Raw genomic sequence first — 16,549 nt, 5'->3', positions numbered from 1 at the left:
TGTGTCCAGAAATTAGACAACAGGGGGAAGTTAGCAAGTTACCAGCTCTGAAAAGCAAAAATAATAATTCAGTATTCAGGCCACTACTCAATTTGGAAGAGCTATTTCTTCACACAAGATAGATATGTGAGCTTTTTCTAAACTGTAGGAAATCATAAATTACTGTTATTGTTGAACTGAATTAGCGAGTATATATTGCTTTTGATTTCGAAAGTGAAAAAGAAACTCTTTATGTTGGACGTATCCCTGTGGTAGTGACAACATTTTTAATTTACTCACGAGCGGAGTTTAGATATTATTTGATGACAGAAGTTGAAGACTACCTACTAGGTTTGAGGCACTAATTTCATTTGCTATGCTGGGTAACCATGAAAAAGTTGGGAGTGTAGTAACCATGCTAAATCTATTCAAGTGTGTTAGTTTATGCATATCAGTTTACAATGTACATGCACCATTGGGTTTGGTTCTGTTTTTTCCTCTGAAGTTGGCTTTGGTGCTGTTTGTGTCCTTAACCAAATATAAAGTCTTTTGGAGCTTGCCATGGCACACATTTTGTATGGATTGCTGATTAGAAGAGGTGATGGTGTGGTTTCAGCTTTCATGTTTCTGGGTTCAGAGATGACACATTGGTTGCCTTGTGCAACTCAATCCAAAATAAATGCAAGTCAATTATTGTGGATATTGTGGAGTACTATGTATCGGGTCCTGTGTTGCGCAATGAAGGTTTTATACTGAAAATAAGGAATATTGTGAGATGTTGATCCATTGTGCCGTAAAATATATAACCATAATAATGCATTATCCACAACATATTTCGGCATACAGAATTGCCTTCACACATAGACCGTACGTCAAATGTGGTCAGCAACATCATTTTTTGTTTACATGTTCCGGAACTTGGTTGTTTTTCGTCCCTAAAATGGGTTCACATCGGGGGTGTGAATTTGTAGTAGCTCCAACCAATGGGTTTCTTTCCTTGGTCTTAAGCCACTGTGATTTGATAAGGAATATCATAAATTTTGCATCATTCAGGACTAGCAGTAATAAAAAATGCACTCGTTCAAGCTTCTCCGAGCACTCCCTATCCAACCACATTTCTTCCACCTGAGTGTAGTAGCTGGAGGAGGCGTCGCTTGAGTGAGAGTGTGGCTTCTTGACCATCTACTTGCATGGTTGACAACGACCCGCAGCAACGCACAGGCACATTTTTTTAATAATAAAGCACTGAGTGCTTCTGGTCGTCGTCAATGAAATTGCTCCAAAAGTTGCAAAATATTACCCACCGATGTCATCTATAAATAATAAAAATGTTTCACAAAGGGGAGTCTCTCCATGGGCCGGCCCAGTAAAAACCTTTTATATTGCGCTTTGTGCGCGCTGGGAGAACAAACAGCGCCTGTTTGGGCTGGCCATGTCCGGGTGGCCTTTTTTTAGTTTTCGTATTTTATGTTCACTTTTCTTTTCCGTCTTTGTTTTTTCTAATTTAAATAATTTGGTAATTAAAAAAAATCGAAAATGAAAAAAAATGAGAATTTTGAAATACAATGTTTAATAAATGTTTGTGGACTTAGAAAATGTGATCTTAAAAAAATGTTCGGATACTCAAAATATTACAATTTAAAAATAGATGTTCGAGAAATCAAAAAATGTTCACGTTTTTTAAAAAGTTCATGTATTCAAAATATTAATGAAATTGAACAAAATTTTGCCAGTTCAAAAAAATTACCATGTGTTCATAATTTACAATAACTATTCATAATTTACAAAATAGTTTATTGATTGATAAAATGTTTGCTGATTCAAAAAATGACAATGCATTTTCAAAAAGTTTGTTAAATCAAAAAAATGTCCGTGAATTTCAAAAATTGTTCCACCAAACAATTCCAAAAGAACGTTCTTCGATTCTAGAAATGTTCGCCTATTCAAGAAAAAATATTTTAAAATGTTCACAATTAAGAAAAATGTTTGCAAATAGTATGAAATGTTCTTGATTTTAGAAAATGTTCAAAAAATGTAAGAATGTTCACAAATTATGAACTTTTCATGATGTCAGATATGTTCACGAGTTTTAAAAAGTTCATGATTGTAAAAAATTGTTCATGATTTCATGAAAATGAGAGTGATAATGTATCTCGCTGATGCAACAAAATGTTCATGATTTTTTTCACCCCTTGCAATGCACGGGCACTTTTGCTAGATAAGAAAATGTACGTGGATTTCAAAAAGTGTGCCACCAATTTCCAAAAAAATATTCGTCATTTCTAGAAATGTTCGCCGATTCAAAAAATTGTTTGAAAAATATTTACTATTTTAAAAAAATGTTTGCAAATTGTATAAAACTTTCATGAATTTAGATAATGTTCTTTATTTTAGAAAATATTGAAAAATTTGTAAAAATGTTCATGGATTTGAAAATTGTTCTCGATTGTAGGTATGTGCACGAGTTTTAAAAAATGTCCATGATTTCATGAAATTGAGAGTGATAGTGGATCTCGGTGATGCAACAAAATATAGTCATGGCCATTGGAGATTATGGATTTTTTTCTCCCGGTGCAACGCACGGGCCCTTTTGCTAGTCTCCCTAATAATAAAGCACGGATCGACTTTGTCGGGTTCACTGTCACAATACGCTTTCTTCTCATGTTATAATACGCTTTTATAATTTGTATGGACAAAATCTAATATAAACGAGGTGGTACTAATTTGAGAGGTGGTACTATTCTAACCTGCTCCTGCTCGTACGTTTGGCTCCTAGACTTGGGTCTGCAAACAGGCTCCTGCTCGTACGTTTGGCTCCTAGACTTGGGTCTGCAAACAGGTGTCCGTTGGCCCAGCTACAGTACAATGCGAGGAGAAAAACCACGTTTAATTTTTTTGGGCCTGGGCCACGGGCCACGTGAACCTTAGAACCGCGGAAAATCGAAATCACAACCAACCATCCCGTCCCTTACGCTGAACGAAGATCCGTTCTCCAAATAAATTAATAGTCCCACCTTGCTTATCTGTATCTGATCACACCAATTCATATACGTCCTTGAGTTGCCTGAAAACAAGCCGCCTTGAAATCCACAAGCAGAGGGATCCTCAACGAAAGAAAACACGAAGGAGCAAATAATCAAGATTTACAAAGGCCCAAGGAGGAGGAAACCAAGGAACAGCTGACGACGAGATTCGTGCAGGGGGATCTCCCAGTCTGTCACACGGACGGTTTAGCTCACCCAAAAAAAAAGTGTTTGTTCTATAAATTATGCACGCTTTTGAAACTGTACTATATATTTTTGATTTAAGGTTCAATTTGACTCTGTAATGAAAAGGAAACGAACACTACACATAGATGTTAGATTAACATATATATATACACAATTTGGGACACACACCACAAAAACATATATCCTTGAAACTGTACTATATATTTTTGATTTAAGGTTCAATTTGACTCTGTAATGAAAAGGAAACGAACACTACACATAGATGTTAGATTAACATATATATATATACACAATTTGGGACACACACCACAAAAACATATATGCTTGCACGTCCAATCTTTACGTAATAATAAAGTAAATACATGATAAATTGACAGTAGCCGCTATTGAACCCGGTACATACGAGTGCATAATAAATCATTGTCGCCAAAATACAGACATTTACATGTCATGGCAATAGAGTCTTTTGTTGATCTCAACGAAGCCATTGTTTCAGGACATCTCGTCGAGGTGTTGTGGTTGGCCGCTAGCGGTTGTGATATGTTTTCTTCTCCCGTTGCAAAGCAGCGGCTGTGATATGTTTTCTTCTCCCGTTGCAAATAATAGACCACGCGCAGGCAGAAGGGGGCGTCCCAACAGAAGCTATAACATCTATCTACTATATAATCCCACCTTGCTCCCCTACATTCAAATAAACCAATTTAAATACTGCTGCGAGTTGAAATCAATAAACCGGCTGGATCAATAGGAAAGGATGGGCAAAGAAGTTGAAACTGAGGAAGCAGATGATCCTGATTTGAAATATCAAAAGAAGGAAGATGGATGGATGGATGATATATGAGAAAAACAGAAGATATGCCGCCGGTGAGTGTGTTGGAAATATGCCCTAGAGGCAATAATAAATTGGTTATTATTATATTTCCTTGTTCATGATAATCGTTTATTATCCATGCTAAAATTGTATTGATAGGAAACTCAGATACATGTGTGGATACATAGACAACACAATGTCCGTGCAATTGACACATGAAACACGAATTACGTGAAAACACGGGAAAAATGTCCGTGCAAAGCACTTAACCCTATTACGTGTTTTTATGAATATATTATTGTTTAGCTATTGAGAATTAAGTAAATATACTAATCCAAAACGTTGTTTTTTCATCAACACCATACATGTACGTACACTCTACAGTGACGTTAGAGGGAAATACAAAGCAAGTTGAACAGACCATGAAACATATATATTTAAGGATCTCTGTCTCAGTGGAACTTTCATTCAAGGATCTCTGTCTCAGTGGAAAATATAATAGAAAAAAGGAAATAGATTTTCGAAAAAATGCTCCTGGCAAAGTTCAACTCAATAAAAGTCATTAGTTGATTTTTTTTCCTGTGTGACTGAAGACTCAGGATTTGAACCAAAATTATGTGTTTTTTTTTCTCTAGCCAAAGTTAGGTCAAGCCTGCTAAACTCTGTAGCCTGTTTAAATTACGTGTTTTATGAATATATTCTCGTTTAGCTCTTGAGAATTAAGTAAATATACCAATCCAAACGTTAATTTTTTCATCAACACCATACATGTACGTACACTCTACAGTGACGTTAGAGGGAAATACAAAGCAATTTTTTTGGTACAGTACATATAGATTTGTCTTTTTTGTATAGCTCACATTTTAATGTATTTCGACCTGAAAATTTGCACAGATGTACATTATGTATCTAGGTATATGTGTATTTATTTTCAGAATTTTTTGAAACTAAAAAGTTTGGATTTAGAAGTTACATGTGCATTATGTATCTACGTATATGTGTATTTATTTTCAGAATTTTTTGAAACTAAAAAGTTTGGATTTAGAAGTTTTCAAATAAAGGCCTCCGTGGAGCTCGGCCTCTTATAATTTTGAAGCAATCCGTCATCTCTTATAATTGGCAACCCCCAAAAATGTATATCCTGGCAAGCTCCAAAAGTTTTCTACATATATGTAAGGGATATCTTAAGTAGAAACCAAAATCTACTATTAATTTCTCAAAGGAAAAAAATCCATCTCTACATGTTCATCGTCTCCCTGCTCATTGTCTATTAACTGTTGGCTGCAAGAAATCTCTCTGACAAATTACCTTCCACCGATTGAGCTCCCTACACAAGCATATTGGTAGGAAAACAAGGTTAGCATATTGGAATAAGATATTTGAGTCATTTGACATTTCGAGATGAATTGATACTATTTGACATACCCGTTTAACTTTGGATTTTCCTAATACAATTGATGAAGTCCAGTACACCAGCAGGCATGTTATCTTCACATTCATTGTCCTTGAATGTTAGTAGTTGGCCCAAAATTAGTTTTCTGAGTTCATATCCATCCTATTCATTCATTTTTTTTGTAAAAGAATGTCATCAGCATCACATGTATAATAATCATAAAAGCAAATATCTATACGGTTGCAATATTTACCTTTAAAAATGGCAAATGTGGTCTTTCGTCTTCCCATGCGGACATGAATAGGGGAACAAGATAACCAGACAATTCCCTTATATAAGAATATAAATATACTTTATTAATATTGTCTACATACCCAAATCAACAAATAATCAGTATCTAGTATTCATCTCCTGAAAAATACCTGTTGTAAACTGGAATATCATCTAGGATTCTATGATGCCATAAGAGAATATCATCATTCCATCTAGACCCAGAGCATGCTTTTGACATTGCTTTCGGTAAATGTTCGGAAATCCATATAATTTTTTTCACATATTTTGCGAGTGGGTTGTATCGGTACATTGGATTAATAGGAGTAGGGTCCAAAATGTACACTGTTCTGGTATCTTGATCCAATGTGAATAGAATGAATTCATCAATGCATTGTACTGGAATATGGATCTGAAATAGGCTACATATTAGATGCAATAAAAAATTGCTCTAAAGTATACAAAAGTGCTCTTACCGATTTGCATGTTGAAACATTATATTTGATACCAGGCCAACTACGAACAGAATTTGCTAGTTGCTCCACATCTAAATTTTTACGAAAATCTGGGTGCCTTCCAAAATCAGTAGTCATCTAGTATATAAAATTATTGGTTAGAAAGATGATAAAAAATTAGAATATAAAAAAGAATATAACGAATATAAAAACATACCCAAAATTTCATGTCGAGATAATGCTTTGCTATCAGTTGCTTTGTTTTTTGTGATGTTTGGATGTCATCCAACATAATCTTCCGTACGATCAAATTAAAGCAATCACGGTCCATGGGTAAATCATCCTTTAGCAATCCTTGTAGTTTTCTGGGAGACAAGCTAATTGGATATGGTTTTGAACTTCGGATCCATACTTTCCTGATAATGATACAAATTAAGAAAATAAACCATTAATAAAACAATTCAGATACTATACAATTGCAATACTAATTTAAAATGACTTACTCTAAAATCTCGGTGTAATTAATTGATTTAATGAAGCTACAGAGTCCAGCTGTTAACTCATGTAAGGTCATATTAGAAAGAATTGATATTAATGATCTGTATTTATTTTCAACAGATAATGGGATTTTTGTTTTTGTTTTTTCTATATCATCTAAACTTTCCAATATTTGAACATCATCAGGATCTCCCTTGCTGTCACCGTCACTTTCTTCAACGATTGTAGTCATTGCTGCAGTGTTTGTTTTCCAACATAATAGTATGCTGGCTAACTTAAACCTAAAAGAAGTAATCATTTCCTGTGCAACACGAACAATTATTAGTATATTTAAAAAGTACTTTTTGTAAAAGTAACATACTTTTTATTAAAAAAAGATATATACCTGTGTAATTGGGTAGGATAGTGCACATCCGGTGAAATATTCCATAAATTTAACCATAAATAAACCACATGAAGAACTATCTTTTTGAATTGCCTTTTGTAATTGTTCTGTGATCTTCCATTCAGTAAGATCAACGTCTTTCCAATCGTCGCTTACCAACTTTTGACTTTTAAGAAGGTCCAAATGAAATTGTATTCCTCGTAGCTAAAAATAAAATAGTGGTAAGAAGAAATGATACACATTATCTAAGTATATTAAAAATCGTGTTGTAACTAACCGTATTAGCAAGATCATCTCTGTCAGAATTCCAGCACAATGAGTCTAGAACTTGAACCTCACATTTTTTTGTATTCACAACAGCTAAATACCAATGTGTGTTATTGGCATTTATTGGAAGTTTAATCTGTAATAAAGATAATTAGGAAAATAGTAAATGAAAATGCATGAAACCTAGAACATGTAAATTATGAATATGGAGATTACCATGTCATGCTGCATATATTCGAGGACAATCTCTGTCATGAAGGCACTACCTTCTTGTATTCCAATGGTGCCATCTCGTTTAAATAGTGAGGTAACAAATGGACTCTCAAAATATACTTTATTATCATTCTGGAGATGTATTTGGTCCTTTATACAACATATATATGCATTGATCACCTATAATTAAGAATTAAAAAATACATTACTAATTGATATTAGTGATTAGAAACTCTTTACTGTTTGAGTAAGGGTACTTACATCATCATTTACCCACTCTTTCTCATCTAGCAGGCACATCAATTGATGTTGCAAGACAGAACTTCCATCTATCTGAACCAGCAATTGTTTTCTCAAAGATGATTCTATTGCTATATGAGCACATAGATCATGGTCGGTCAATGTAGTCTGCAGAAAATCAAATAATTTAAGAATATATTGTATACGAAAGCACACGTGATAAATCAAGCAAATACCTTGTGGGAGATAATCATATGTCTCATCAACTTTGATCTCTTTATGTGAATTTGGTTCCTTAATATCATGCAATGGGAAAACAGGAGATATTGTCGAGCTAGATGGGGATGGAGGTGATGGTAGTGTATCATGATTCATCTGATTATCTGATTCCGGCACAAACGATTCAAAACACTCTGAACCTGGAGAAGATGTTTTCATAGTTGGTGACATAGGTGATGGTTCCAGTACACGTGATTCAGAAATTTTTGCCTTTTTGGAAGGCCGGTTATCAAAATCCTCTGCAATGTCCAGTTCAGCGATGTCATCTATTTTCTGCAGTCAGAACAAAAATAAAATGTAAACCTCCAACCGTTAGATCAGTTGAAACAGAGGTAGTACACCATAGCTCCCAGTCTGAATATATGAAACGTACAGTCTTCACGTCGGTATCATCCAGCATTATTGGTGCAATGTCCGAGAGCTGAACCTCCTTGGCCTCCACCTGAGTTGGATTGGATGCCTTTGGCACCTGCACGTGCATACACATCAAAGACATGAAAACCAGGCCAAATCACTTTTTTATTTATTGCATGAATGGCAGGGCAATTCTGAACATCAAGTGACAGCAGACACTTAATTCTACTAAACCATCAAAGAGATGCCACACTTCAGTGTTAACAGAAATAATACAAACAGTGCCATCAACTAAAAAGGCTATATTCATCATTCTCTCAATTGTTCTGATAAGAACTGAGCTATGTTGCATTGGTGATCTATGTTCTTCTATTTTTTTCCCTGACAGAAGGGAAAACACCCAGCTTCTATTAGATAAAACAAAGTATTACAAGGTATATATGGAGAAAAGTGTCGCAGTAATAGACGCATTGTACATGTACCAGGGCTCACATATGCAAACTAATATGAAGGGGATTCATACCTCTGGTGTAGTTGCCAAAGGCAACATTGGACGGCTCAACGGATGTTCATCACTCACCTTAAGGGCCTGGAAAAAAATCAACTCCAAATCAGAATAAGCTTTTTGCAGACGGACATCAATGTTGACTAAATCATAACTGTGAAAAAAATAGCTGATCATTCTTTTATTCTCTCAAGTGGCACCCGGCACTTAATTCTACTGAAAAATATGCCGTTCAAATTAAGTGAAGCAAGTTCATACAATAATTAGAAGGTTCAGTACAGTTCTCTGTTTCAAATTGTTTTTCTTGTGATGCGGCAAAGAAATGAACCTCCTTGGCATCCACCTGAGTTGGATTGGATGCCTTTGGCACCTGCACGTGCATACACATCAGAGACATGAAAACCAGGCAAAATCACTTTTTTATTTATTGCATGAATGGCAGGGCAATTCTGAACATCAAGTGACAGCAGACACTTAATTCTACTAAACCATCAAAGAGATGCCACACTTCAGTGTTAACAGAAATAATACAAACAGTGCCATCAACTAAAAAGGCTGTATTCATCATTCTTTCAATTGTTCTGATAAGAACTGAGCTATGTTGCATTGGTGAGATTAAAATATGAAGATGAAAATAGCACTCTCCACATATGATTTCTGTGGCCATGATAGTCCAGTCAAGATTTCCCTTGCTTGAGCCTTAAATAGCATAGCATAGTGTCATTAAAATGGCTCATTACCGCAAGGAGAATGCTTATCATAACATTGACCCACTGGGAGGCCAAAAAGAGAATAGAGTAGAATTTGGATAATAAACATGATCCATCATTTCTTATTATGGATAATAAACAGGATCCATCATTGCTTATTACGCCATAAACAGGTATAGCCTGAATATTTAGTGTGCACTCGTCAAATATTTAGAAAAAGGGCATAGAAAGAATCATTTGCGAATCATATTTAGGAAAAGGGCATAGAAAATCACTTGGAGAGTTGACAGGTTCAGTCGAATAGTAACCTGCTGCACATATCTAAACCACAAATTCAGGAGCACCATTTTATTGACATTTTATTTATCCTACATCTTTGTGAGACCCGCAGACTCAGCGCAGAACCTAAAAAAATCCTACATTTACTTTCTCAAACAGAACTGCATTTTTCTAGTTGTTAAAATACAGTGAGCAGCAATTTTTCGTAAACATAATGCCCTCTTGAAAATAATTGAGACCCATCCATCACTTATTTGTGAACTACTTTTGTTCTGGTCACCTATGTCCTTACGAATTTACTCTGCTTCTGTCAAGTACAAACAGAATCCATCTATGTAGGAGTGCATGATGTGTTGATTGTCAATGAAATATAGTCTACTGTCGGCAACGGCTATATTTGCTACAGTACACTGATGATTTGACAAACATATGAGTCCCATCAGATGCTTCAAAAGTACCTGAACCAAAGTAGGTCTAGGCGACAGTTGATGGTCTTCCAGCAAAGTCAGCGGAGGCGATGGCAGATTGTCTTGCGGCGAAGTCGGCGGAGATGATGGCGGTGAGGTCAAAGGAAACGACTGCTGCGAAGTTGACAGATACAATATAATATAATCATAAATTTGGCTAGGAGGAAGATCAGGGCATAGTAATGCAAATTTTTCCACTAAAAAGAAAATAGAGTAGAATTTGGATAATAAACATGATCCATCATTTCTTATTATGGATAATAAATATGATCCATCATTGCTTATTACGCCATAAACAGGTATAGCCTGAATATTTAGTGTGCCCTCGACAAATATTTAGGAAAAGGGCATTGAAAGAATCACAACTTAGAGGCTCAACACGAATTCATTCACATGCCTTGCCCATATAACTGAATATCTAATAAAAAGAAGAAAAAATAAGCTGCTAGCATAGTCAGAGGCATGGGACAGAAACAACATCTAAAACAGGGAATTGCATCAAATGAATATCAAGGGGATATATACCTCTGGTGTAACCGCCGAAAACGACATTGGACGGTTGGACGGATGTTCTTGTTCCTTCGGCGAACTCGGCGTTTCTTCCTCCGGCGAACTCGGCGACGACATTGGACGTTTCGACGAAACTTGCAATTTCGACGGGATTTGATTTGATTTGATGGAGCTTTTGGTCTGAGGACCCTTCCTTCTTATAGTAGGCAACTCAAATCCGGCTCGGGAAATCCATTGATTGGTGTTGGAGAAGAACACGTATTTGCTGTTGGAGAAGAACACGGAGTCCAATCACGACACGGGAGTAGCAACTCTGCCGCCGCTGGCAGCTTGCGACACCCTGGGCACCAACTTGCAGCAGGTGGTGGAGGTTGACGGAGGCGGCGACCGCACGCAGGAGGCGGAGCTCGCCGTTGGGGCAGGCGAGAGTGTGCAGCTGCACGGGGATGAGGACGGGAGGGGCTTGGCAGTCCAGCGCGAAGCAGAGGGGGCGAGCGGTCGAGGCAGAGGCGTCGTCCTCTGCCCGAACTGCCGCTGCTCGATGCAGAGAGCTGCGGGCGGCGTCTGGAGTTGCAGGGAAGCGCGCACAGGAGGGATGGATGGGTTCATGGCGGAGGCGTCGGGGCTCCATGGAGGGCAGTGGCAGCTGCTTACTGAAAAAAGGAAGGAGAGAGAGATTCAGAGAGGGAACATGGGAAGGAAGCAGAGAGAGACTGCGGGATAGGGACTTCCTACCGGCATCATGGAGGAACTCCAGTGAGGCTCGACGTGCTGCGGGTTGGACGGGAGGACAGCAGCCGCGCCGCCGTCGCACCAAGGCTAGGTTCGCGCGCTGCGTCGAGCTCCGCCTCCCCCCAGCGTGCAGCCGCTCGCGGGTGCACGCGGAACCACAACGACCATGGCTGATGGCCTTCAGGGCGTCGCCGCGGAGCTTCTCCTGTCGCCTCCTGTCGCCGCTCGCCTCTGCTCGTCGGAGCCCCAAGCACCGCCGCCATGGAGTGTCCCCCTCCCCGGCGACGCTCGATCCGGTGACCCCGGAGCTCTCCTCGCCGCCGGCCCCGCGGCACTGGGCGCCGTCGCAGCTGTCTTCCTCCTCCCTGCCCCGCCTCCCGCCTCCTGTGTATGCGCGCTCCTCCCACTCTCTCCCCCCCGCATCAGCATCTGTCGCCCCCTTCGCCTTATCCATCCTTGTGCGGCGCGGGTGGAAAATAAGACTGCGTGGACGAATCGTTTTTCACTTATCCATGGACTACGGGTCAAATACTAAAAAGCACAGGGACCTTTATGTAAAAAAAGCTCAATCCGTGCTTTATTATTAGGGAAAGATTGTAAAAGCGTATTATGACATGAGAAGAAAGCGTATTCTGACGGTGAACCCGACAAAGTCGATCTTATAAAGCACGGATTGACTCCGTGGGTTCACCGTCACAATACACTTCCACCTGATCGTAATACGTTTTTACGATTTGTATATTTAAAATCGTAATATAACAATAGCAGGTTCGTCCGTCCCGACCTGGTGCGTTTTCCGTACGTTGCCAATTTTGCAGAAACGTCCCTGTGATTTTCGGTATTCAACCCGCGATCCTTTTTAAAGTGATAAAACGTTTCGAGCCCAGATCCGGCCCGCCCAGGCCCGACTGCCGCCGCCGCCACCACCAGCGCCCGACCCCGAGCTCCTCCTCCCGTGCGCTTCCTCCCTGGCCTCCCTCGCGTGTGCGCCTCCTCCCCGGCCTCCCTCGCGCGTCGCCCGACGGCCGCCGCCGCCGCCGGCGACCACCCAGGTCACGCCGCCGCTCCCCTGCCTTTTCTCTTTCCTCTGTCTCTCTAATCTCCTTGTCTCTCCTCTCCAGGAGCTCAGCGCTAGCGCCATGCATGCCCAGTCCTCGAGCTCACCTTGGAGGTTCGAACGCCGCAACGGGACCTCCACCGGCCAGATCCGGCGCCTCCCTCCCGGATCCGCGCGCCTTCCACCTCCTCTACCCGATCCGGCGCCGCCCACCTCAGCTCCTCCTCTCCTTCGCGCGCCCGAGCTCCTCGCTATGCGCCGCCCGGGAGGGCTCACGCTTGCTGCTTGACCAGAGCCACCACGTTGCATTTTGCCGGCAACCTCGTCGTCCCCTCTGCACTGCCCTCCACCTCAACTGATGTCCATCTGATTGTTCCATGTTATACTATCTGTTGAAGAAAATAAATCTGTATTATTTACCTTGATTTTTCTGATTGTAGATAAATGACATAGCTGAGAAAGTTCCTCCAATGAAAGGAGGAGGAGTATAGTCTTGGCCATGGCTGGGAAGGAAGGAGAACAGGTTAACTGAGGATTTTTCAGAGAGATTAGGATTGCTTGATTTATCACAGAGAAACTAAATCAGCGGACTAGTGTGCTGGTTGATTAGGATCTTTCAGAGAGATCAGGGTTGCTTGATTAATCAGCAAGAAATTGGATCAGTACTTGGGAGTTGGGACTGGTGTGCTACGGTTGATTTGGGGATGTGTACTAGCAGGTTTCAGGCAACTATATTATACTCTTCGGTTGGGATTAGCTTTTGCTGTTACTGACGAGAATCAGTACAACAATGATGGACTGCTTTTCTAGAGCTAGAGCACTACAAAAGTAGAGATGTTTTTTCACGGCTACACAATAGGAATTGATCTTCGTTCATTCATAAATCATAATTAATGTAGTTCAAGCAGAGTGTTAGGGACATTGTAGTTTGTCTGATTAAATCAAGACTTCAATTATAAAATAAAATTACAACTTATATGTAGATAACTTTTATTAACTTTAATTATTTGCAGGTCCCTGCAGTTATTTGTCATATTGGATACTTTACAAACATTCTGTAAATTGGTATCAGTTGCACACTTTTTTGTTTATCTCCATATCTATGACGATTACCCACTCCAAAGCATCCCCACGTTAATCTGAAATAAAAGGAGAAGACCAGAACCATGATTTTTATTCAATGGTGGTTGATTAGTAGGTATGATCCAATCAAGTGTGTCCAGCTGTCCTTGTGTTCATTTCCAACCTTTGAAACTCAGTTTTCAAATTTAGAAATCCAACATGTATATTCCAGTACATGATTTTATTTGATGATGGTTTATTTAGTAGCTACGATCTAACCAAGCATGTCCAACTCTCCTGACAGTGTTCCTCTCCAACCATTGAGGCTCAATTTCCAAGTTCTGACCTAGCATCAATCCATCATGTAAATATCCAGTACATGACTTTATCTCACTGTGGTTAATTTATCAAAGGAGTTGTACGCCGTTGTTTGAAGCGGATCAGGTGCCCGCCTCTGTCTGCGAGGCTCCCACAAGTAATATAGTTGCGGCCTGGCGCTGCAACAATTTGCTACCGCGACGCCATTCAACCTCCTCACCATTCGCTCCTTGCCCACTCACAGGCAAGTAAAACTTTGCATCCTTCAATAATCTGCTATAGATCAAATACTCATATAATTTATCTCAAGTATCACAGTCCAAATCATTGATGTATTGTTTGTCCTTCTATCATGCTAGATTTTGTTGCAAGTTCATTGGATGTGTAAGCAAATTTAGAGTGTTGAAGTCATAGGAATTAAATAACATTTGAGACCTCTGTCTAACAACCTTTGTGCAAGTCCGAGATGAACATGGCATATCGGTTTTCCAAGATCGAAAATTCATGAATAAACAGTTGTGATACGAATTTACATAACCTGAAACCTTCTCTGATTCAACGTAAACCAATAAACAGGAATTTTATGGACTTCTAGGTCGTTTTTCCTTTGGTAACAATATTGTTAGTTCTAAACAATTTTTCAATGCCACGATCAGGCTTCCAAGGGTTCAGAGTATGACGAAGAAGCATTTTATATCACACACTATATAACATCATGGAATCACAACCTTATAACAAATAATTTAAGAGGCTATGTTCTGGTTTGCTGTATCTTCACCAGTTTGGGTTGGTCTGATGGCTAACCTAAACTGAATAGGGAATCAAGAGTACTTTAGTTGGTATTGAAAGTGGTATGTTTGCTTTCAAGTTGAAAATCTTGCAAGTTTGGTCCTGGGATATTTAATGCTCCCTTTCCTTATTATCTTCCAATCATACTTTACATATTTAGTTTTTTACTTTCTCTTGACAAGTGAACTGAATTATTCATGGAGAATCTGGTTATGGTAAATTTTATTATGGAGATTCATCCGATGTAATAGAATAGCTTTATTTGCTAAAATCAGTACATAACTATCGTGTTGTATGGTTTCAACATGTAGAGTTTTGCAAGTGAGAGTTACAGGAAGTCACTATTGCAAGATGGCATTCAGTTAACACATGTACAGTCGACTGATCACTGTTTCTTTTTTTTGCTAATTTAATTTGAAAAAGCTACTGCAAACATTTTTTTCTTCTGAAATTATATACTCTATTTATTTCTAATGTGATTTTGTTACTGTTTGTATGGTATTTCTCTGCCTAAATTTTTTGTTACATAAATCAATCTGCATATATGTGTGCAGGCTGTGAATCGACAAACATCCCAGAAAATATGGCATGCTACATACCCTGTGACAGCACATTATCAGAAATACTTATATTTCTGATAAACGCATCTCTCATCCATCATGACATAGATGTGATAAGTTACAAGTGTTCTTTTTCATTCTCTTGCGATGCGTTGAGTATATGATGGATGATCTAATCGTTCAGTATGTCATGTGTGCTCAATCACTTGTCATTTTCAGATTTTAGAAGTCAAAATTCTAGCTTTAGCTCTATATTTAAGAATTTTTCTACGGCAAATGCAAGAAAAATAAAGCGTCCTGCTGCTCTCATTCTGAGGAAGTTCTGAAAATTGAGGCATTTGTATGAATTTCTATTCTTCATTATAAATTATTCTTTCAAGTTTAGAAAATAAAACCTGATATACTCTGTATGTCTCTCTTCTACACTACCACTACCATTTTATTGCTGCAAAACGCTAGTGAAAAAGTCATTAATGTTTTACAAGTTTTTATACAATCAAGCTGAAAAGGGCAATAAAATGATCTGTTTTCACATCGCCTCAGATCTTACCGAAAGGCAGTGTGCTTATAATGTACATCTAGCAATAATGTGTTTGAGAATGCTTCGGTCAGCATGTGGGGTGTGAGGGAGGATACTTATATCACTTAGTGGCCAAGGGAATGACATTACAAAAGTTTATCTAACATCCTAGGAGAAGATGGACACATGTTCCTATATTGCTCCTCTACAATTGCTTTCACCATTTGATCATCCATGTAATTTATAGCATCCATGCATGGCTTATCCTTAGGCTGTTTGATGAGGACATCAATACCATTGTTACACCCATAACCCCTGCTACTATACATACTGGACCGATTACTAGAGCCCGTGCACGCCAATTAAATTACCAGGTACTTTCGTTTCTTGGTAATGATTCTAATGTTCATGAGAATATGATGCTGCCTAAATTGAATACATTTGTTTTGCTTACAAATGAAGGGCCTAGCTTGGAGAAGGATGAACATTGGAGCAAGAACAAGCATGGAGTTGATAGCATGCGTAAGGGAGACAAGAACAGAGTTTCAAGTGATGATTTCAGGACTTTGAAAACACCATAATGAGTGCATGAAGCCTTGGACGAAATATACAAGATGCCGTTTCATAATTTTCGTCCAGAGGCTATTCTAGGTGCTGCGTCACCTT

The 16,549-nt window shown here is 38.9% G+C and overlaps 1 protein-coding gene and 3 long non-coding RNA genes across 4 annotated transcripts; 1 reads left to right on the top strand and 3 right to left on the bottom strand.

The window, feature by feature from the left end:
* Positions 1–5,200: 5,200 nt before the first annotated feature.
* On the bottom strand, positions 5,201–5,701 carry LOC123099857 (uncharacterized). Its single transcript, XR_006448260.1, has 3 exons — positions 5,667–5,701; positions 5,446–5,575; positions 5,201–5,347 (listed from the first exon to the last, which is right to left on the bottom strand). It is a non-coding gene; the product is annotated as an uncharacterized lncRNA (long non-coding RNA).
* A 215-nt stretch (positions 5,702–5,916) lies between these two features.
* LOC123099856 (uncharacterized) lies at positions 5,917–6,499 on the bottom strand. The gene is made up of 3 exons (XR_006448259.1): positions 6,356–6,499; positions 6,160–6,276; positions 5,917–6,095 (listed from the first exon to the last, which is right to left on the bottom strand). It is a non-coding gene; the product is annotated as an uncharacterized lncRNA (long non-coding RNA).
* Positions 6,500–6,524: 25 nt separating this feature from the next.
* LOC123099855 (ubiquitin-like-specific protease 1A) lies at positions 6,525–7,900 on the bottom strand. Its single transcript, XM_044521910.1, has 5 exons — positions 7,763–7,900; positions 7,505–7,681; positions 7,299–7,424; positions 7,022–7,225; positions 6,525–6,937 (listed from the first exon to the last, which is right to left on the bottom strand). Exons 1-5 carry the CDS (start codon positions 7,799–7,801, stop codon positions 6,638–6,640), a joined length of 846 nt encoding a protein of 281 aa, XP_044377845.1. The 5' UTR covers positions 7,802–7,900; the 3' UTR covers positions 6,525–6,637.
* A 4,593-nt stretch (positions 7,901–12,493) lies between these two features.
* LOC123097313 (uncharacterized) lies at positions 12,494–15,672 on the top strand. The gene is made up of 2 exons (XR_006446999.1): positions 12,494–13,832; positions 14,001–15,672. It is a non-coding gene; the product is annotated as an uncharacterized lncRNA (long non-coding RNA).
* The last annotated feature ends 877 nt before the right edge of the window (positions 15,673–16,549 follow it).

Source organism: Triticum aestivum, chromosome 4D, assembly GCF_018294505.1.
Source record: "Triticum aestivum cultivar Chinese Spring chromosome 4D, IWGSC CS RefSeq v2.1, whole genome shotgun sequence".
In the NCBI taxonomy this organism is placed as follows: Eukaryota; Viridiplantae; Streptophyta; class Magnoliopsida; order Poales; family Poaceae; genus Triticum; species Triticum aestivum.
Note: the sequence above shows the minus strand (reverse complement) of the source record. Positions and strands in the feature narration are given on the sequence as shown.

What these genes read in the sequence shown, in the direction of transcription:
- LOC123099855 (XM_044521910.1), bottom strand. Translation starts at nt 7,801, where the DNA reads ATGTGCCTGCTAGATGAGAAAGAGTGGGTAAATGATGAT. An exon ending in AATATATGCAGCATGACATG is followed by an intron (nt 7,425 to 7,504) that starts GTAATCTCCATA and finishes TCTTTATTACAG; the next exon opens with ATTAAACTTCCAATAAATGC. An exon ending in TATCCTACCCAATTACACAG is followed by an intron (nt 6,938 to 7,021) that starts GTATATATCTTT and finishes CGTGTTGCACAG; the next exon opens with GAAATGATTACTTCTTTTAG.